The 23,306-nt window shown below is 39.7% G+C and overlaps 1 protein-coding gene across 2 annotated transcripts in view; it reads left to right on the top strand.

Annotated features, from left to right (window-relative positions):
• Positions 1-23,306, top strand: part of APPL1 (adaptor protein, phosphotyrosine interacting with PH domain and leucine zipper 1) — a 240,172-nt gene that overhangs the window by 115,742 nt on the left and 101,124 nt on the right. For both annotated transcript variants that reach the window (XM_078661572.1, XM_078661573.1), the window contains exons 7-12: positions 1,943-2,001; positions 6,973-7,119; positions 8,693-8,775; positions 14,832-14,990; positions 21,300-21,488; positions 21,946-21,988. In XM_078661572.1, the coding sequence (XP_078517698.1) occupies positions 1,943-2,001; positions 6,973-7,119; positions 8,693-8,775; positions 14,832-14,990; positions 21,300-21,488; positions 21,946-21,988 (680 nt within the window). The remainder of the gene's footprint in view (positions 1-1,942; positions 2,002-6,972; positions 7,120-8,692; positions 8,776-14,831; positions 14,991-21,299; positions 21,489-21,945; positions 21,989-23,306) is intronic.

The raw sequence follows: 23,306 nt of genomic DNA, 5'->3' as shown, positions 1-23,306 counted from the left end.
ACTTCTTGTCTCGATGGCCGATTTACAAAATTAATATTCTGGTACGTCTGGTCCACCTTTTGATTGCAGAGATGTGTAAGGTTTGTAGGTTGTCCAAGCACCTGGGGTACCCAGAGCCAACTACTGAGCTGCACCCTAGAGTGGTTTTTCATTTTGTACCAATTATAGAGCAATTCATATGGTAAAATATAAAGACAAATACATTGGTTTTAAGGAAACCTATGTATTTCTGAAGATGCTGAGGTTAGGAGCAGTAGTTATTTCCACATTTATGAATCCGTGGGTACCCACACTAGCATGTGATTCTGACGGCATTTTGCCAAGTATCTTCTTTCTTACACACTGGTTTATATATGGAAGGTACAAATGCAGATAAATCCAATTGGTAATAACATATGTTCTACTATCCTATATTCTCATGTCTCCCAATAAAAATGGTACCTCGCATGTGTGGCTGGGCCTAGAATCTGCGAAAAATACTTCTCAACATGCAACAGTGAGTCATCATGTTTTACCCATCAGAATCCATGGTTTTTTACAACGCTGCCACTGAGTTCACCTCTCATACTCAGACGTTTTTGAAAACTAGAAACCTGGGGTATGTCCAAGGTGATGTGACTGTTGTGGGTCTGACGAGTTATTTCTAGCCTGAAATCCTTGCAAACCTCAAACTGCTTAAAACCCACATTTTACTCCTATTTCTATGAGGATAAGTTTGGGAATCTGCAGCTATCCACAAATTGTATACCACCGAACATTCACCCACGTCTCCCAATATTTATTTATTTATTTATTTATTTGCGGGTTTGTAGAGCGCTTGAATCGACTCCCAAAGGAGTATCTCTGCGCTTAGGAGCCAAGGACAAATGGTGCCTTACTTGTGTGGGCTGGCCTAGCTTCCGCAACAGGAAAGGGTCCTAAACTCAACATGGACATATCAACTTTTCCCACCGAAAGCAAGTCCTTTTTTGCAACATGGCCCCCAGCAGGCACCTAGGGAAATCTACCAAACCTGCACATTTCTGAACTTTAGACACCCGGGAGAGTCCAAGGTGGTGTGACTTGCGTAGCTCTCATCAGGTTTTTTTCTCCAGAAGCCTTTGTAAATCTCAAACTTTGGCTAAAAAAACGCACATTTTCCTCTCATTTGTGTGACGTAAAGTTCAGAAATCTGCAAGGAGCCACACATTTTCAACCACCCAGCTTTCTTACATGTCACCTGATGAAATAGGTACCTCACTTGTGTGGGTGGGCCTAGCACCCACCACAGGAAATGGCACAGAAGGCAACATGGACACAAAAACTTTTTTCCACTGCAAAACGACCCTTATTTTTGCAATTTAAGTATCTGTGGATTTTGGGCCCTAGCTCAACTGTTTCTAGGAAAGCTAACAAACCTGCACATTTTTGAAACCTAGATACCTAGGGGAATCCGGGATGGGGTAACTTGCGTGGCTCTCACCAGGTTGTTTTACCCAGAATCCCTTGCTTACTTCAAAGCTCCACTAAAAAACACAGGATTCTGCTGGGAGCCACAAACCTCCTTCCACCCTGAAGTCTTCTGATAGAAACGGTAGCATACTTGTGTGCAAACACTGGAGATTTCCTTTAAACCCTGCCCAATGTTTGTCAATGGCCAAAGACCCACTGAGGACAGAGTGTGGGTGCCGGCTGGTGAGTGAAGCCCACACTTGTAGGGGTAAAAAAAGACCAACACACCCCATTATTTTATATATTGTTTTTTTAGTTGTTATTGAAGTAAGTTGTTCTCATTAGAGCATAGCAAAACCAAGAAACACACCTGACCACAAGCATTTGTCTGTAGCAGTTACTGGAGAATTGGCACAATATATATACAGAAGGCTAAGAATTGTTTTTCCAAATTCCATTGAGCCAGTGATACTTTGAACATTATTTCCAATGTTTTTGTATTTTTTTTTAGATCATGATATTGCCATCAACAGATACAGCCGACTGTCGAAAAAAAGAGAAAATGAAAAGGTATTTTTGATGCTTAACTTTTTAACAATGGGAAGATCATTTGCCCCTGTGAAAAATAAAGATCACTACAAGGACACCAAAAGGCTAACCATGTGTTGTGTTTTTCAGTGTCTAGGGTTCTCTGTTGCTTACACTTTACTTTTATCATTAATTATTGTTTACGAATCATTCTTCTGTGCCAGATATTCGCAGACAACCTATCAGTACCAGTGGAAACAGAAAAGGTTCTTCGTATGAATAATTTGCATATTGCAGCATAAACATTAATTTTAAAAAGCATGTGCAGAGTAGAAATGATGGCATTTTTTGGAAATTGTGGTTATTAGTAATTTCAGGAAGTATCTCGCAACCCTAAATTTAAATTTATACAGCTTATGCTTGTGCATAGGGCTTACCTGACCCCGCGCAGGTTGAGCACCATGTTCCCGGATATGGTGGATAACTGCTCGAGCTGGAGGTCCCCTGATGCAGAACTAATACATATGCTGTGGGATTGCCCGAGACTGGGATATTACTGGGCGTCTGTATGTAAGATACTGAAGGATATCGCTCCAGCACGGAATAATGACTCACTGGAATATTGTCTACTGGGATTGGGGCCACGGGGGAAAACAGATAACCCAATTCATAAATTTGCACATCTTGCCCTTTTCCTGGCTAAAAGGAATGTTACAATGAGATGGAAAGCTACTATAGCGCCATCTTTACAGGAATGGCATACAGAAATGATTAGATGGAGCAGAGCGGAAGGTGCTGAGCTACAGAGAGAAGAACACAGGGGGTTGCGCAAAAAGCCAATTTCCATGGACTGTATTGCACTTGTGGACGAATTTGTTGCAGTCGATATACACTTGTATTAATGGACTGTGGTTATGTCTCCTCTCACCCTGGTTGAAAATCAAAAAGCTAATTGAGATGTGATTGGTTTATATTGGAGTATATGATTTAATGTTGATGTGCCTGGTTCCAGGGTTTCCATTATCATGTGGTAACCATGTGAGCATACTGGAAGTGGGATGTGGCAGCTGAGCATGCGGGGAGGGGGAGGAGGGAGGGTATAGTTGTAGTTAGTAAGTTGGGTAGTAGAAAAGAGACGTGAATGCCAGAAACTGTTTATTTTTACATTGGCATATATAGAAGTTGACCTACAAGGGTAGAGAGCGACCAAATATTGCAAGGGCAGGCAAGCAGGATTAACCATTCCATATTACGTCTTTGATGTTGTAGAATGCTAATTCAATTATATGTATGAGAAACGTTAATTTATATGTAAGTAATGCCGGATTCACATACATGTATATGATGATTTGCATGAATACAATGTAACATCTTATGACTTGGTAACATTTTGCCATGTTATATAACATCAATAAAATATGTTTTAAAAAAATTTGTCATTTCAGGAAGTTGATGGCTTTCTTTGAAAATAACATCACTTTTCTAGTCTTGTTCCATGCTAGGGATTGTCCAGCTACTTGCAGCTTACGTAACAAGGGGGCTGATGGCAGTGGTTGAATTTGGTGCTTAGAAAAAGGGAACTGGTACTGCTGTAGTCTGTATGGACACTGCAATGTATATGATGTAATTATATTGACTTTAGGTAGGCCGTTGTTTGTAGGTGGTTTGGAGAAAATGAGCTCTGTTTATCTGTTAAATTCTAATTGCACACCTTTAGGGCCATTTAGAGGTGCTACATAGTTAAATCAATAGGATTTGTCCTCCGTGTTGTGTGTCAGATGGTGAGGGAACCTAAGAAGAAGAAAGATAAGGCTATTGTCTAAGAATAACAAGGTGAAACATGCAGTTTCTCAATATTGCACCATATCAAAAGTCCTCAGCGGTGTACTAAAGCATTTACAAATGTAGAGCGAATACGTATGACACTTTAAACTGCACCGACGAGCAAATGCAGTTCAGTGTGCAAAATGTCCAGATTGCCCAAAAAATTGAAATTTTCACATTCAAGGGAGCAATGCAAACTGTACAAATTTCAAAAGAAACGTGTATCACGATTCATAATCAGTATGCTAAGACACATTTGTTCAAGTATGAGATCAGGGTGAGGGAAAGACTTTAGGAGTGAAATCACTGCACAATTCTATTTGTATACTTTGATCATTTTTATAAAATGATGATGTCGGCAAGCTAGGCAAAAGTACAATTTAATTTGGATTGGAATTCTACGACATTATAATTAATAACTTATGGCCTTATACTAACACTTGAGAAAGAAAATATAAGTCATAAGTGTACCTCACATGAATTACTGTCTATGAAAATTTCAAACAGTTTTGTAAATGGTCATTAGTCTCTTCATGCAGACATATGGAACTGAATTGTGCATATTTTGCGCTCTTACACTCATTGGAATTCTGTCTGAGCCCTCTAAAGATACGGGGGCCCTCTGTGGACGGTGGTCTTTTACTCCTGATTACTATGATGTTTATTGAAGGTGTAGTCCATGTTCTTTGCTTGGACATACTCGATTCAACAATTGTCTTTCCTTTTAATATTTGTGATCTCTGTTTATTAAAATATGTAAATACTCTTTCAACAAATGAAATGTTATCATTGCTAATTTGACATATAGCACACACGTAGCTACTAAGCAACGGAGTGGTATATAGTATGGACGCGATTATATTGAAGGGATGGGCCCAGGTGCTGGGTCAAGGTAAGGATGTCAGGGTGGTGGGGTGAGAGTGGCAAAGGACGAGTTATGGGGGAGAGGGTTACATTGTGGAAGGGTTAAATGGTTAAGTTTGAAGATGGGGGAAATAGGAGTATATACTGAGGAATTGGAGTCGATGCTGCTGATTATGGAAGAGAGAGAAGCAGGAGGAATTGCAGGGGAAGGGCAACAGGGTGTAAAAGCAGCGGAGTAAGCAGGTGGGGAAATAAAAGGCAGTGGCAGTAAGTTATCTCTATAGGTGGGTGTATTGGTAAAGATATTATAACCCAACAAAGTGGTACTTTAATAAATGAGTCTTCAGCTGTTTGCTAAATATGGAAGGGTGAGCTAGGCAGATAGGGTCTTGGATGATAACTCACAAACTTGGTACTCTGCAGGAAGACCTAACAATTGCATTGCATCTCATCCTCCTTCCTGCATTTCCTTATTTCTTGTCTGATGAGACTGCTGTGGTGTGATTCACTTATTTATCGAAATCTGAATATTTTGCTCAGCGAAATGAATTTGGTTTGGGGGCAGAGCATCATTTTGCAAATATTTACTATTCATTTAGCTGATGCTTAGGCACATGACTCAGATTTATTTACAAAAAGCCTTCCACACAATAACAAAAGCATAGTACATGGTGTGCGCAAGAGAGAGAGGAATCTAGATCTTAGAAAGGTTACTTCATGGACGGTATTTGGAGCTACCCGTTGAAGAGGGTTTAATTAAATTTCCATATTGAAGATGGTAACATGCCGGGTGGCAAATCACAGGCTTGATCTAAAATGTAAAAAGCAAACATAGCCTCTTTTTGATGGAGTTGTTGCCTTTTCCAGCAATGGAGAGAAAATAATTTGAAGTACCATTTAGATACCAACTATGTTTAAATGTCAAGTTACCTTTACAGTCCTTACATTTGTAGTGTATCCTGTTTTAAGCTCTTCCAGTTTTTGTACTGGGGCATGATTTAATGTTGGAAATGATGTGCCTGGGATCTCATATTTTGCCGAGTGGAGTAAGGAATCACCAGGGAAAGTCACCAGTCCCACTAGTTCAAATAGGACAGAAGACATAATGGTGGATAAGTAGCCTGTAATGCCTGTATTTTCAGTAGAAAATTGGACACACTGTCTCTGCTATTTATACGGTTTAAATAAGTAAAACAAAAACTGAAATATCAACAGTCTTGATTGTGTTGTTGTTTCACATGTTGAACTGCGTTGACTCCATGGATTTGAAAGTGTATTAGAGAAAAAATGGTCAAGAATGATTAAATTCTGTCCGCCGCACCTCCAAATTCACCCTCTCGCTCAGGAGAGCATTTTTGATCTTGCTAGTTGGATGCGAGGGTTCCACAGATCATCATTCCAGGCTGTATTTTTTCCTGCTGTCGGACATCCTAAGTTTGTCTATGCAGAACATTTAGTTGACACAAATAGACTTAAACGTGCTTCACTTTTATTATGTTTGGTGGGATTTGTTGCATGTGAGTCCTGCGCGGCGAGTGCTTAGTTGAGGTACAGTTATTAGGTGCATAATTTTCATTGATGTTATTAGCTGGAATTATAATCTATGTCCATTGGGTGCAACAAATAAAAGGCACTAATGCAAACATTACAAGATTAACAAACTAATTTCATACAGACAAATCTGTTGCTGGTGATACAGTACATCTGCCAAAGAAGTCCACCATGGTCTGGGAATGACATGATATTTCCTTTTGTGCAGTGCAGTAATTTCTCTGTTGATTATCGATCTAGATCGTAATGAGGTTGCGGTTGTGGAGAGGGCACCATGAGTGATGATCTTCACCTACACAGAAACAATTGCATTTAATTCACTCTGATTTTGTAACTTTTCTTAGTAATCTTCTTAGTATTTTAATTTAACCAGTAGTGTTTCTCCTGCTTGTTCCACTGGTCCTTTAAAATCCAGTTTCTGTGTCCCTGTATGATTCAGTAGAGTCCAGGTGTAAGTTGTCAAGTGTAATTTCAACAAATTTGGTCAGATTTGTTAAAGAATGTCTGACTTCATTTTAACAATGCTCCGCTGTGCTCTAGCTTGGTTTACGCTTTACAGATACTCATGCATACATAAAGATCTCAAAGATCATCTGCTGAATTATTACAGAGAATATTTGCTAACTTCCAACTCACAGGAGTCCTGATATGTGCATTAAACATGGGTGTTCTTAGCCATTGTATGTTGTAATTGTTGTGTTAAGTCTGCAGTTAGATGTATGGAACCATGCTGATTGACAACCAAGTAAAACAATGTTGTGTTTTCTCAAATAGATCAAGGCTGAGGTTATGGAGGATGTCTACACATCTAGAAAGAAGCAACATCAGACAATGATGCATTATTTCTGTGCTTTAAATACTCTACAGTACAAGAAGAAAATTGCAATCCTGGAGCCTTTGTTGGGATATATGCAAGCGGAGGTAATTGCTCTGTCTTTTCGTAATCTGAGTAAAGGTCTTCCTATTTGTTAAATCATGTTGTTATCAATGGGTATTATTTCGACCACCCTATTTTTTAGAGGTAATTCCTCACATGATAAACACTGTTACCATTGGGTGTGTTATTTATCAGATTCAATATTTATTTAAGGCAATTTATATGTCGCTCAGACCCGGGAGTGTCTGCAGACAATACATATAAACAATATCTATGGAGAGCATTGATACATGGAACATAATTGTGAACATTTGTTTTACAGACTGTAGCAACAGACTAATCAGCATTTCAATCACAAAAAAACAGCAAGTGTATAAATATTTAAACAAATCAGAAAAGTAGAGTGCGCGGTAAAAAAAAGAGGGTCAGGAAAGAGAGGCGGGAGCTGTAGGAAAAAAGACAAAGATGCCATGGAGGTGAGAGTTGAGCAAGAGGGGGCAGAGAGGAAGGGGAATCCGGTATGAGGTGGAGATTAATCTAACTAGCACTGCGAGGCATGGCAGACTACAGTAGTAGGAGGAAAGGCAATGTGGACACTAGTGTGGAAAAAGGCAATGAGGGTAAAAGATGAAAGCCAGCCAGATTGTAGTGATAAAATTGCCAGAGAAACAGGATTACATTATTGAGGAACAATGGCTGTTTTTTTGTTCAGCTATTGATTGAACAGATTGGTTTTCATCTTTTCTTGGGCAAATGAACAGTGTTTCACATGCCACAGATTGCTAGTAAAGAGCTCCAAATTGATCTGTCTCCAAGAAGGCATTTCACAGTTGTGAAAATTATCAAGGCTTCTTAGCTTCAAGTTATCACAGGCTACCTTAATGCAAAATCGGGGATATTCCAGTTCTAGTAAGGGGATTTCTTTATATATGAAACAAGCCAATTTAAGTGTTATTCTGTCTACCACTCTGAGTTTCACACCTCTGGATTGGGGCTAAAACAATAATACTGCAGATGTTGCCCTTTCGGAGATGCAAAACTTTGAACATGGTATATTTCTCCTCGTACATATTTTGCCACAGTTTACCTGATGAATTTGTGCCAGGAAAAAAGTTCAGTCTTACCAAACCAGTAATCCGGATTCATATTCAAACGTGGCACCGAGTCACAATTACTGACACATTTGTTATGATTGCCTATGTGTTGAAGGATACTGTGCGCTACTGTTCTATCATTTCAGCAAGTTTAGCATAGATTACTAAAAGAATTACATTTTTCAAGCAGCAAAAGTCTCTGTAATGCAGTTTACTTAGGTGAATTCTTCATCTTTATTGACTTTCTAGTTACTTAAAAAAAGGATGCGATATATGGCTTTTTATGTTAATCCTCTGTGGTTGTACTAAGTAAGTTAAAATATTTGTAGATAATTCTTAGGGACTAACTGTAATGATTTGTTTTGAGCTGATCTAATCATAGGCGATTGTGACAAAAAGGTAGCAATTTACCCCGAATGTGAATTCCTGAGTTTGTACTAGGCCACTGGACGTTTTATGGGCATTAGTCATTTGCAGATTTTTTCAATAAATGTCTCTTTTCTATATTCTTTCTTTCTTTAAGATAAACTTCTTTAAATTGGGTACAGATAATCTTAATGCTCCTCTTGAAGAATTCCTTGGTAATATTGGAACAAGTGTTCAGAAGTAAGTAGTAATCTTTTCCATTTTACTCACACACTGAAAGTTAATGTACTTGTTTCTGAAACATTTAAAAATGAGTAGTTTCTTCAGGCTACTCACTGGATAGGTGCCTTTACTTTTCTTATTGAAGTGTGTAGAGTTGTAAAATATTGGAGAACACTTGAGTTTAAACCTCACCACCACCCTGCCAGTTTTCCATTATGGTGGCCTGTGATTTACCAGCTTAATTACCCAGGTAACTAGACTTTGGCAGAAGGATGTTGTGAAAGCGATTAGCATCTGCATGGTCGGCCAGGCACTCATTTTGATGTCCATGTATTTCCTGGGGCGCGTGGCCTGTCATTCTGAAGATCTGGCATAAATGCAGGCCTAATGAACACACTGTACCTACCACTGCTCTCTATAGACTTCCGAAATCATGTTGGCCCTCTCCTGAAACAACTTCATTGGCTATTAGTTGATTACTAACAAGATATTCTTCAAAGTATTATGCATTTCCCACAGCACTTATGACATATCTGGGCCTCACTGTGTCCAAGTTTGTACATCAGATCCAAAAATAAAACACTTTTGAAAATCGCCCAAATACAAAATGTAGAATTTGGGAGTCATATGGAAATTGTTCTTTTCTGTCCACTATGTCTTGATAAGATACTAACTAGTTGCCACCAAATGGTTTTGATGATATTAAGAGCACTACAGTCTGGGAAACTCTTTGATTGTTAACCCTGCTTTGACTCACTTATAGTTTTACTAGGAATATATTGATTTTGTGTACTCATTTTTTTCCCCTTGCCCTTATTCCATGTTTTCTCGCTTTATCTCTGAACTCCCCCTGCTTCTTCCTTTTCTACCCTTCACTTCCTTCACCTGCTTTTATTTCCTATCTCCCCTTTTGTTGACTTGGCAGTGTTTCAAAGGTTTATAGTATTGAACATTAAATATGTTTAACTGTACTTCGCTGTTAAGGTGTACTTTGGCTAATATTTTTTCATATGGTTGACATTTTCGCTGGTGCAATGAAGTTATTTCTTTACCTGCTCTTATTCATGTTGATATTGAATTCCTTCACTTAAAAAATGTACGTTGGTGAAGTGAAATTGGTAGTTAACCTTATGAACACTGGGAGGTCTTAATGGCCTGGAATGCTATTGACAAGATGTTCATAATGATTGTAATGACAACAATGTGTGGAATTTCTACCAAATAATTGAGAAAATTTAGTATAATTTAATCTGTCTACATGGCGCCAAGTAGTTACATTTGTAAGCAAGTAAGGGAACATTTGGACTGTGAATTTCAGATGTGTGTTGGTAATAATATAGATATTAAAGTGCTGGTAAATATTTTGTATTATTGAAACCTTATCTGCCCTCTCAGAGCAGTTTCATTAAAGGGGTGTTTGGAATTAACGATTTAAGTACATTGATGGAGTGTAATAATAGTGCTGGTATGTGCTGCTATTTTATTGAGTGTGTAGAAGTTCATACATAGAATTAATTAAGATTAGTGGATCTATATCCTAGAACAGTTTGAAGCTGATGGGGCTTAAGACAAGTAAGGTGTTACATTTGGATAACAAAACTCCTGTCCTTGAACTAAACATTTTACTTTGTGGCTTGATTCAACATGGCTGACCTGTTGCCATTTTGTGTGCAATTAGGAGTGGTAATTTAATAATTCTTTGGAAAGTATAGATTCATCTATTCCGGAGTGGCACCTAAAATGATTTGTTTTTATGCTGGGGATTTTGGACTAGTCACTTCAGATCCAGAGATTACAAGGGGTCCCTCTTTCAGTTATTGAAAAAGATATGGAATAATATGAGCTTGTAAAGTGAAATGCAAAAAATTTGCATTTACCCCCTCATCCTGTTACTGTTTTAAGAAATGTTATAAGATTAAATGTTGGAGGGTAATAAATTGTGTTGCATATTTGGGTGTAAAAGTATTCCGGGGTAATGGGTTTTCTCTAATATCGAGAAATTTGGAAAAGGAGCATCAATTGTGTCTAAAGCAATTTTTCATATTTTATTGCAAGTACCAATTTTATAACAAAAACAACTAAATATCCAGAAATCTTTCCAATATGCACAATTAGACAACATGTATTTTTAGGAGTCTTGCAAATGTCCAACCTTTATTTATGGTCAAGTTAAACAACTTTTTCAATCAGCCCAGCCATAGCATTTCGTCCCTTAGAACTTCATCAGGGTTGTGTGTTACATGAAATTTTATAATGGCATGAAATAGAGCTTCAGCTTCAATTTCTTTAATTGTCTTCTATTTCTCATATGTGGTAGAGTGCCCCCTAAATCTTAGTCGATCGTGTCCCAGATCCAAGTATGACCAGAGAAGCACGCTTTTCCGGTCACACATGGCTCGGCAACTACCATTCTTTGTCACATGATTCTATGAGATATATAGCTTTTCTATTGCAGGCAGGTAATATAACTAAGTCGAGTTGGATCTAACTTTTAAGGGATGTGGGTAGTGGTTACTATGACTGACCAAATTCAAAATAATATTAGAATGCAGTTTGCTCTTTCCAACATACTGTTGGATCAAGAAAGGTGATACGAATGATCTGGAGTACCTGCACATAGGAAGGGAAGTGGTGAAAGCCTGTACTTCTGTTCATGGAGTGGTCCTTATAATGTGGTGCTAGGAAAAAAATGGAAAGTATTTGTAACAACGCTGGAATGCAGCTACTCTCTGCATCCCAGTTCCAAGTCTCTCATTTTAGCAATTTTGCCCTCTTAGACTTTGGCTACTTACAGCATCAGACTTCAAAAAGCATGTATGCCCATTCTGAAGGAAGTATGTTACCCAAACCACAGCTGGTTGCGCAGCTTAAGTATTTTGTGCTTTGGTGCAAATATCTCATTGTGGGCTCTTTTAAACAATTAGTCCAATACATTGTACGTTTTGTTTTCTGTCACTACAAAAGTAAATCTTGGCTAATACATCCAGATTTCTTTAAGAGTGCCCAGTTCTAATCTGTATTTACAATTTCAGTCATAAAGCCTTTTATGGAAGAGTTGAAGAGGTTGATACCACCTAGAATCACCCTAGCACCAACTTGGGATCTAAATGCAGTGTAAAGGAGTAAAGGCCTTACCAGTTAAACTATTACATTCATGCTTCCTGGAGAATCACACATAGAAGGGGGTGTTCCTAGTGGCATTAAGTTTGTTACATAGGTAGTGAACTCCTAGCGTTGTCTTTTAAAGAACCTTTTAGGTACACTAAGACAGGCAATCTATTGTTGTACAGGTAAGATCCTCAGTCTCTCTTCCCCAGCTAAGAACTGAGGTTATTACCCATTTACGTGACATGATATTCAGTCTAGGCTCTGCTAGTGAGTACAAGTCTTAAAAGTTCCACGAGGATTTTTTAAAAGTCAAAGTATCTCAGGGCTGTAGCGCTTTAGTCAGAGGAGGTTACTTCAGGGACCTGGCAGCTCGGTAATCAGTTGTACCTGCTCCCGCGCGTGTCAGCATCCCGATGCTGAGCAGAAGTCTATATCCTGCGGGTGAAGCTGCAGGCATCCACGGTGCTCCGGTCGGTCAATAAGTCTGCCTGAGTCTGGTGACAGCTTAGGTGCTTCTGGGTTTGGGTTGTTGAGTCGATGCTCTGCTTCCACGGACCATATCCTGCTACGCTCAAGTGTTGCACGCTGCTTAAGAGCAACACCCCTCTATCTTCACCTCAACCCTCACCTTGGCATGTGGCGGTCGTACGCAGCGACACGCAGGGAGACAGTCCTTATTCTCACAGTGACCCCCACCTTGCATATAGGATTGCAAACAGTGGTGCACAAGGGGATGGCCCTCTTCAATTGCAACTGTGTACCACAGCAGTGGCTCTTACTCTTCACTATGGCCTCCACTTAGCATATGGGTTTGCAAACAATGGCACACAGGGCGACAGCCTTCCTGGGTAACAATACTGCACAGGGTGATGGCCGTCTTCAGCCACAGTGATGCCCCAGAACGATGACTCTTACTTTTCACCGCCCCCTCTCCCCACCACCAGGCATTCAGGGTCGCAAATAGGGGTACATGGGCAGACAGCCAGGTCGAGGCAGCGTCCCTAAGTGGACTAGAAACGTATACTCTGCTTCACGGATCAACAAGACAGGATCGCCACTGGACCTCACTCCCTCTAGGCACGCACCTTCTCCTCACACGGTCTTCTTATCTCGGCTGGCAGGCAGAGGGTGGTGCTCAAGGCCCCAAGGCAAGTGGTCTTGATTATCTTGGGTGATTCCCTTCACCTAGCAAGGAAGACTAGCAGACCTGGGTTCCTAGTCCTAGTCACTACAGGCAGAAGTGTACAGCAACAGTTTTGCAATTTTGGGAGGCTCCATTTTTTTCTTTCTATAATACGTTTCTAGAGACCAATTTGATTTAGTGTCTTAGTCTTGAAGTTCGAGTTGTGGAGGTTGCCCATCTTTAAGTATTCTGCCCTTTCCTTTGTCCAGTAAACAGTGTGGCGTAGTAGGAGCAACTCCATCTTAGTTCGTCACGGGTGAGTTAAGAAAACAGCAGTGGAACTTTATCTGAGTGGGCCAGTATGCCTCAATCCAGTGACACAGGTAAAAAGGCCTGTTCACTCTACTGATCAATATGACAAAAATGGTATGCTGTGACCACTGCACTTGTGCTACTTAACTCATTGTAAGGGCAGGAGCCCTTTACCATTACTGGGGTAATTTTTTGTGCGAAGCCCCCAGTCTAACAAGACTGCAATCTGGTGACAGTCCTAAGTCATGGTGCACAGACATGATACGTGTACGCCCATGTTGATGATCCAGATATCACGGAAGCTTGAGCACTAGGGCAGGGGTGCGAGTTCTTCAACATACACAGGTACTGTTCCGTCCCAATGCTTATGTTAGTCCAAAACACAGGCTTCAAGTTACTGGATGAGCAACATGTCACTTGTGAACAGTGAGCCATAGCGGATTTTTGGGCTAGTATACCATTAGTTGACACCTGCTAAGCAACACAATTAACATCTCTTCACATATTCTCAAAACACTACGGTTTTTATATACGGGCCTGGAAAGAAGAACAAGTTGAACAAGGAATCCTTAATAAAGCTTTATCACACTACCCCCACTTTCTGAAACCCATTTCCTTACAGGATGAAAGATGCAGCTTTGCAGTCTCTGCGCACTATGTTATCTACACACCTCAATGGAAACATTTGTCACCTGTGACAATCCAGTTGTTAATGTTGTTAATTCAAATTAAATCCTCCTGCCTCCTTGATGCTATAATGAATAAATCACTGTTACATATCATGCATTAAATATTCCAAAATCTACGAAGGAAACTGTCCCCTGGAAAAATATGGATTTAGGGACATGATCAAGTTATTCGCTGCAAGAAACCAAAAGAAAGACTTTGAAAAAACAAAGCATAGTATTCCCAGCCTACACTTGATGGCTAGAGAGTGCACAGCAGGTGAATCTACAACAATGCAAGTGCAAACAATTCGGTATCACAGCTTGTCTCTTTCAGCTCCATACTAGGAATTTGTGTTTTAAAAACAAAATGGTCTTGCATGAGTGTGAGGATGTTTCCTCTTTGTTACCCAAAAATGAGGCTCTGAAACAAAGCTTAGAGCTATGTCAGAAGATATTTTAGGTTGCATTATTATTCTGTTGTTTACTGTCGTGTGCCTATATATGTTGTCTGCGTTGTTTTCATGTGTAGTCTGTTTTCCCCTTGCATTTTTTAAATGTAAACCGAAAAAAAGAAAGGATTGTTGAATGAGTAAAAACATGTAACTTGGCATTGTGCTTTTATGCTTAGATATTGTAAAATTGGCTGGCTCATCTGCTTGAATTTCTGTGCGTTTTTGTATCTTAGGTTTAATTACGACGTTTTGTTTGCATGAAGAAATGTTCAGTGTAAAACCTATACTTGCAATTTAAAATAAGCCTGATGTTTGTAAAACTCAACATCCAGACATCTTATGGATGCATACATCAAAAGTGGATATTTGTACTAGGTTTGTGATACAGACACCTTATGTTTCATCCTGTAGCGTGCGCAGAGAAATGGATGGTGACCTTGAAACCATGCAACAAACTATAGAAGACTTGGAAGTAGCCAGTGACCCATTATATTTACCTGATCCTGACCCTACCAAACTTCCTGTCAATCGTAATTTAACAAGGAAAGCTGGCTATCTGAATACTCGCAAGTAAGTGAGAGTGGCCCTTGTCTCTGCTGATGTGATGATTTCAGAACTTTACCATAAAGGTGAAAGTACTTTAATCATATTATTATGTTGTAATTGTAATCCTGGAGTCAAGCTAGCCGGGCTGATGAGAGGTGTTACCTCGAAACCGGGCCGGTCCTCGGATGTTTGTTTCCGTTCTGGGAAGGACATGGCTTTTGTAGTTCGGACTGGACTGTTCCCATGGGGCACAGTGTCAGCGCTGATTTGCATATCGCCATTGTCTAACCCAGGGTGGTGTGGAGTGGAAAAACGATGGATTTGGGCCCAGATCTTTGGACTGGGGTGAATGTGTGACATTGATCCACATTCTGTCCATCACTGTTGTGTTTGCAGTAATTGTAATCCTGACACACAGTCATAACAATCTGGGAAGGTCTTCGCTTTGGTTGATCGTCTAAATTTTTAGGTAGTTATCCATGTAATTCCCAACCAGGATCAAAAGTCCTTTTTAGGTTGAGCATTCAAGACCTCTTGTATAAACTTTAGTATACACTTATATGCGTATGTACTTTGTGTTGCGAAGTCTTGAGAGACACTACTGACGTTTCCTCTTGAGCTGCAAACTCCCAACTCCCTCAAGGATCAATCAACTCAATCAGGAAGTTAACACTGACTGAGTAAACTTCTCCCTCAGGGAAAGGGGAAGTGGACAGAGAAGACTCACAACAGATAAGAAAAACAAGAGCTTCCGTTGTGGTCTCTCTTGACTGTGTTCCGGGTCTAGGATCCCTCTTCTGCTGAGATTTCAGAACTGAATCCTTTGCAACTCTGCAGTGTAATATTAACAAACCTTTAACTCTTCTGACTGACTGAATCACCAGAAAACCTTAACATTCACAACTACTGACCGTTTTGGTTGTAGACCCTTGCTCACACTTAGTTGAAGTTGATTACGCTCTGACTCAGGCTCAAGACTTCAAAAGAATAAATGTTTCATATTAGGTAGATATATCCCTTTCATTAAACAATTATTTAACACAATGGTTAGTTAGTTAATAAGTTTTAGTGGAGAAAACTTATATCGTGCAAACTTAATCCTACCTTGCTGATTCAACTTTCATCAGAATATGGAGAATCTGTATTAGGACGACAATAAGTAAAAGAACAACATCCTACATTCTACACAACTGAGAATATGAGTTTCACCAGCTTCCAAACAGGAATTGATCTATTCAGAAACAGTTCTTAATGTCCGTCCTGAGGAATATCCTCCTGAAGGACCTTTGCCTTAGCCAAGTCTTGTTTATTGATATGACCTTTTAACTATAAACTAAAGTTTTCAAAAGTCACTAAACCCTTGTTGCGCTTATCAAACTGTCCAAGCGCTGCTTTAAAGTCTCGCTTCTATTAGTTAAAACTCTTGTCTAAGCCAATGCTTGTTTTACTTGGCACGGGTTGCTTCACTACTCAACACAGAAAACAACTGCTTGTCTCCGGGTTCACAGGTTCACAGGTGACTGAATACGGAGCAGCGCGATGCTCAGTTTCTGCGCTAGAGAAATAAATTGAACGATCTTACTGTCTCTTCGGCGGGGAAGGAATGCGATGACTCACGATGCACAGCCGTCCTCTGACGCAGCAAGCATTCATCAGAGCCCTCGGCTGACGGGGGACGGAAGGAAGCGGACACGCGATCTCACCGGAGATCACGAACACAATTAAATCTTCAGCTAGCAGGGGAAAGGACTTAAGCATTTAAGGGGGTAACATGCTCTCAGAAGGGCCCGAACTAGGAAGACAGGAATTAATCAGGCCAACGACGAATTTTTTAGTTAGTTAGTAAGTTTTAGTGGAGAAAACTTATATCGTGCAAACTTAATCCTATCTTGCTGATTCAACTTTCATCAGAATATGGAGAATCTGTATTTTGAATATATATATACATGAATATATACAGCCAAAACCTAATTCTAAGAGTTCATCCAGATATTTTCTCAAGTACTCATTTTCCGGCTCGGTTAAAGCATAAATCCTACTGCAAGGTAGAGTAGCACCAGGTACTAAATCTATCCTGCAATCATAAATCCTGTGCGGTGGTAATTTAGTTGCTTCAACAGGATCAAAGACCTTAGAAAAACTTTTATACTCATTCGGGAGTCTATTGACCTCAGGATTCATGGCAGCACAAAAAAGGGGCATTACTGGATCCCTGGTCTCCTGATAACAATGTAATTTACAAAAAGATGACTCTAGAGTTACAGTTCTTTTAACCCAATCTATTTTTGGATTGTGTGTTTCTAACCAGGGAATACCTAAAATTACACCAAAGGACGGAGCATCGATAAGATCAAAAACCACCCTTTCGGTATGACCATTATCCACCACTAAGGTTAACGGTTCTGTATTGTGTTGAATCATGCCCGAAGATAAAACAGAACCGTCCACAGCTCTTACAGACTCTGGTTCCTTCTTAGTGATAAATTTTAAATTTAATTTATGTGCAAATTCAATGTCGAAAAAATTCCCAGTGGCACCAGAATCTAAAAGAACCGGAATACTATGTCTCTGAAGAGAGGTTAGAATAAAGACCATTCGAATAATAAAATGCTTAGGAATGAGAGTGGTTACATTAGAGACAAATTGAGAGATCTTAGAAGAACATTTTCTCGAGGAAACGATCTCAACTTTCCTCGAGCAGCCTAGTTTTCCGACAGATCTGATGAAGGAGTTTCAATTACCAAGACTCTTTTCTTAGTAGGTTTAACAGAACAATCTTTAGCAAAGTGTCCAGGCTTGCCACAATATAAACATAAATTCCCTTTGCGTCTACGCTCCTTCTCCTCCGGAGTTAAAGGCCCCTTAAACCCTCCAGACTGAATGGATTCAACCATTGAATTTTTAACATCAGGCTCCTTTTTCTCAACCCTTAAATGTGAATTTCTAAAATCACTCCTAGATTTCTCATTTCGACGCTCACCCAACCTATGTTCAAGTTTAACCACCAAATCCTGAAATCCCTTAAAATCCTCAGGCAGATTAACAATATGTGCCAGAGAATCTTTCAAGTCATCTTTAAGCCCTCTATAAAACAAAGAAATTCTTTTCTCTTCAGGCCAATGTGTCTCCGTCAGAAGTCTATTAAAAGTGGTTATGTAGGAAATTAGATCCTTAGATCCCTGACGAAGATTCAATAATTCATTATCTGAAGCCTGAACCAAGGTATGCTTTGCAAATAAATTTGACATAGCTGATTTAAAATTTTGCAGATTATGAAGTAAAGGATCATTACTATCAACCAAAGGCATTGCCCAATTTGCTGCAACCCCTCCAAGGTAAGAAATAATAAAGGCTATCTTATTCGTATCTGAAGAAAAAATTTGAGGCTTACACATAAAATGCAACTGACATTGACTAAGAAAAGTGGCAAATCTCCCACAATCTCCGGTGAATCTTTCAGGATTAGCCAAGGGAACAGGAGCTGGAGTAACTACCGTGACTTGGACTGGTTGAGTCCCGGATTGTTCTCCTGAAGAATGGGACATATGTACATCAGAACCAAATCTAGTTGGTGTTAAAACTGGTTTTCTTTCCTCAGAAGGATCCCTCCACATAGAAAAATTTGCTCTAGTTTCATCTAATTCTTGGCGAAGCGATAAATTCTCCAAACGGAGATTTTCCATTTCAGCATTCAATTTCTGAACCAATTGTGTCAACTGAGAAGTATCCATGAGGGTGAGTTTACGAGCTCAAGTGGAAACGACTTTTTAGAGGCTTCGTCTACTGTTGCGAAGTCTTGAGAGACACTACTGACGTTTCCTCTTGAGCTGCAAACTCCCAACTCCCTCAAGGATCAATCAACTCAATCAGGAAGTTAACACTGACTGAGTAAACTTCTCCCTCAGGGAAAGGGGAAGTGGACAGAGAAGACTCACAACAGATAAGAAAAACAAGAGCTTCCGTTGTGGTCTCTCTTGACTGTGTTCCGGGTCTAGGATCCCTCTTCTGCTGAGATTTCAGAACTGAATCCTTTGCAACTCTGCAGTGTAATATTAACAAACCTTTAACTCTTCTGACTGACTGAATCACCAGAAAACCTTAACATTCACAACTACTGACCGTTTTGGTTGTAGACCCTTGCTCACACTTAGTTGAAGTTGATTACGCTCTGACTCAGGCTCAAGACTTCAAAAGAATAAATGTTTCATATTAGGTAGATATATCCCTTTCATTAAACAATTATTTAACACAATGGTTAGTTAGTTAATAAGTTTTAGTGGAGAAAACTTATATCGTGCAAACTTAATCCTACCTTGCTGATTCAACTTTCATCAGAATATGGAGAATCTGTATTAGGACGACAATAAGTAAAAGAACAACATCCTACATTCTACACAACTGAGAATATGAGTTTCACCAGCTTCCAAACAGGAATTGATCTATTCAGAAACAGTTCTTAATGTCCGTCCTGAGGAATATCCTCCTGAAGGACCTTTGCCTTAGCCAAGTCTTGTTTATTGATATGACCTTTTAACTATAAACTAAAGTTTTCAAAAGTCACTAAACCCTTGTTGCGCTTATCAAACTGTCCAAGCGCTGCTTTAAAGTCTCGCTTCTATTAGTTAAAACTCTTGTCTAAGCCAATGCTTGTTTTACTTGGCACGGGTTGCTTCACTACTCAACACAGAAAACAACTGCTTGTCTCCGGGTTCACAGGTTCACAGGTGACTGAATACGGAGCAGCGCGATGCTCAGTTTCTGCGCTAGAGAAATAAATTGAACGATCTTACTGTCTCTTCGGCGGGGAAGGAATGCGATGACTCACGATGCACAGCCGTCCTCTGACGCAGCAAGCATTCATCAGAGCCCTCGGCTGACGGGGGACGGAAGGAAGCGGACACGCGATCTCACCGGAGATCACGAACACAATTAAATCTTCAGCTAGCAGGGGAAAGGACTTAAGCATTTAAGGGGGTAACATGCTCTCAGAAGGGCCCGAACTAGGAAGACAGGAATTAATCAGGCCAACGACGACGCCGTCTCGGGAACAGTTGCGCTTCTCAAGACAGCAACGAGAGACGAAGCGTCAGCCGTTGGCAGGGAAACCCTTGTTAAAGCCTCTGCCACGAGCCTTCAACGCGAGCTCGTTTCAAGACGTCATTTAACATCAGAGCCCACACGCGCCTCTCTCAATTGAGCGCACAATCTAGGCAGTTACAGAAAACACCCCAAATAAACAAGCATTGTCAAATGCAAGATTAAAAATGTACTTAACTTACAAGAACCTAATTAAAGATTTACACAACACTTTTCAAGATTCAATTTTAGATTCACATTTCTTAACCCTTAAAGGACTCCTTAGGAATTCACAAAACATTTACAGTATTTACAGAGTTACCTCAGAAATCAAGTGAGACGACCGGTAATACCCCCAACACTTTGTGGGCTCTGGAGATAAGCCCTAGGACTTGGCTGCTTCCGTTAGGCACTTTTTTTTCTGTTCAACTGCCTCTATTTAATTTTCTTGATAGAAAACGACCAGTCGAGGTCAGTAAAATACCAGAATTGCTTTCTGCTGAGGGACTTAATTTTTTTTTTAATTTTCTGGCAACTGCCTCTATTTAAGTTTCTTGATAGAAAACGACCAGCAGAGGTAAGTAAAATACCAGAATCACTTTAGTATTCTCTAGATTCCAGTCCATAAAAATTGTCTTCCATGAGCACCCGTAGTCAATAATATTTTTTTCAAAACTTGTATTTTCAGTGATATGACCACCGAAGGCCCTGATTTTATATTAAAAACAGAGGTTTGGACTATACCATTTCCCGCTGAAATGAAATATTTCTCTCCATGTGTTTCCATACCAGGCGAGTCACGCAGTTTGGTGCTTACTTTCCCTCCATGTTAAAGAACAGTAGATGGTTCAGAACCGAGGCTAATGTGCTGCATAGTTAAATACATATAAGTTCCCAAAGGTGAGACCGATTGCATTGCAAATGCTTGTTCTATTCAGCTCTCAAGATCTTCACCCCTCACATCTTTATTGGTGGAACTCAGCTTACAAACCTCTTGTAATCGCATATTCTGAGAAGAAAGTTTCCAGAATATTGAACACAATGCACAACACAGGGCATCACACACTCCTCCCTCCTTACAGTGGAGATTCCACATCATTTATGTATTTTTCTTATGATGCAAAATATTATATGTAAAATGAATGGCCTCAGAGTGTTCTTTAAATTGACGCCCTGGAGGACATACTTTGTGTTATGTTTAATAAGGAATGAGCATGGTAGAAAATTCAAAAAAGCTACTTTTTTATTATTTTTCAGTAAGACTGGACTAGTGTCGTCATCATGGGAGAGGCAGTACTACTTCACCCAGGGAGGTAACCTGATGAGCCAGGCAAGAGGTGATGTGGCAGGAGGACTTGTCATGGATATCGACAACTGCTCAGTGATGGCTGTGGATAGCGAAGATCGACGATACTGCTTTCAGATTACATCCTTCGATGGCAAAAAGTTTGTATTGAACTTTTATTTTTGCTACTGCCTTCCAGCAATATCAATACTAAACATAAGTTCTTTTTTCAATTAAAAATTATGCAGTTGACACATTCTGGATTGTTTATTGTTAAATATTTAACCTGCTGCTAGGTATAGTTTGTAAAACCATTGCTTTGTAAATTGGCCCCAAGAGAATATATCCTGAAAGCTATTATTTAAACCTGAAACATAAAGAACAGCTAATAATGTATTTCTTAGCTGTCCTTTTATACTATGTCATGGTGGCTCCCTCGCTGTTCCAATCTTCTTTTTACATAGTGACTCTTACACAACAGACACAAATTATTTATGATTTTATTGCATTTCTTGGGCAGTGGAACACTTTCATGCCGATGTTGGGTGCGCTATAAAAATTAGAATTTAGATCACAATTTAAAAATAAAGATTTTACATAAGTGTGCTTTGTTTTTAGGTCTGTTATTTTACAGGCTGAAAGCAAAAAGGACAGTCAAGAGGTAAGGTTGCTTACATACAATTTGCTTTCCTTTTACTGCTTTGCATTTTCTCAAAGTTATCTTCAGTAAAATTAACATGATCTGGCTACACTTTGAAATGCGCACAAATTTTATAGATTGTGAATAATCTAGTTTATGACTAAAAATATGCGTTTGTAACCTTTTGCGAAACCATTGAAAATGAATACCGATATTTAAAACAACTAAAGGTAAATAATGCTGTGAATTACAGGTTTCCAATAAAGACGAGTAGCATATAGTGCAGCTTATACTTTATTAGCAGGCTCTTTCATTTGGAAGATTTATGCTAGGCAATGGATTTTATGCGAAGACATACTAAATATGTTTGGTTACCATTTAAATGTTTTTAAGCTTTGCCCAGATTCATAATCTTCAGGACAGCCATGACTCTTTAGTGGCTCATGTGTCCAAGAAGGAATCAGTTTTCAGTTTCTTTGTAGTACTCGCTTGAGACAGAACAGACATTTTATTAGCTTAAAGCGGGCTTAGAGTCTGCCAATTGCTTACCATTGACTTCATTGTCGCTCACATTTGCTTGCTTCTCATTTGTTTCAGTGTGCTGGCTTCACTTCTTTTTGTGTTTCCCCTTCCCTGGAGCATGGCCAAAGTACATGTGTGCCTTCAAATTTCGTTTTTTGGGGAGCTACTTTTTCTTTTTGTTGAAGCACTCCAATTAAGTGTGTGTCTTTTCAAGATGTCTCATTCATGCTTCTCTCTTTTCCACTCCCTCGTGTTGCCCTCTCACCCATATGGTTCTGGCCGCCCCCCTTACTCATTTTGGGCTCTCCCGTGCCTTTTATTCCTTCCTCTTGTTGCTCTTGTTTGTCACCACGCTCCTTTGCCAACCCCCTGTTTACCCTTGTGCTTCTTTGCCCCATGGCTCGGCTCTCCTCCATGCCATTCTTCTTAATTCATGTGCTTCTTCGCCATCCCGTCCCACGTCGTGTCCCCCTACACTCCTGGTCCTGCAGCACTGCATTGTTTTATAGGTGTGTGCATGTGTGTTTAACACGTGCATCTACAAAGGGGCAAGGCCCATCAGCCACATCATCATGATAATTAGTTTTGGCGACACACTTAAATAAAGTTATATGACTCTTAATCATTACTCTCAGGTAGCTTTTGTTCCTGGACGCTCCTCAACCAATCACTTACACACTCTCACATATTATTTGGCAAGTGAGGGACAAGTTGAAAGAGAGGGTCCTCCTCTTTTTGGATTACCTCTTTCAAGCCAGGGAGAGGATGGGAATAGGTCACAACTTTCTTTACATTATCCAGGGGCATGCATTGTGAA

The sequence above is a fragment of the Lissotriton helveticus genome, chromosome 9 (genome assembly GCF_964261635.1).
Source record: "Lissotriton helveticus chromosome 9, aLisHel1.1, whole genome shotgun sequence".
Lineage (NCBI taxonomy): Eukaryota > Metazoa > Chordata > Amphibia > Caudata > Salamandridae > Lissotriton > Lissotriton helveticus.
Note: the sequence above shows the minus strand (reverse complement) of the source record. Positions and strands in the feature narration are given on the sequence as shown.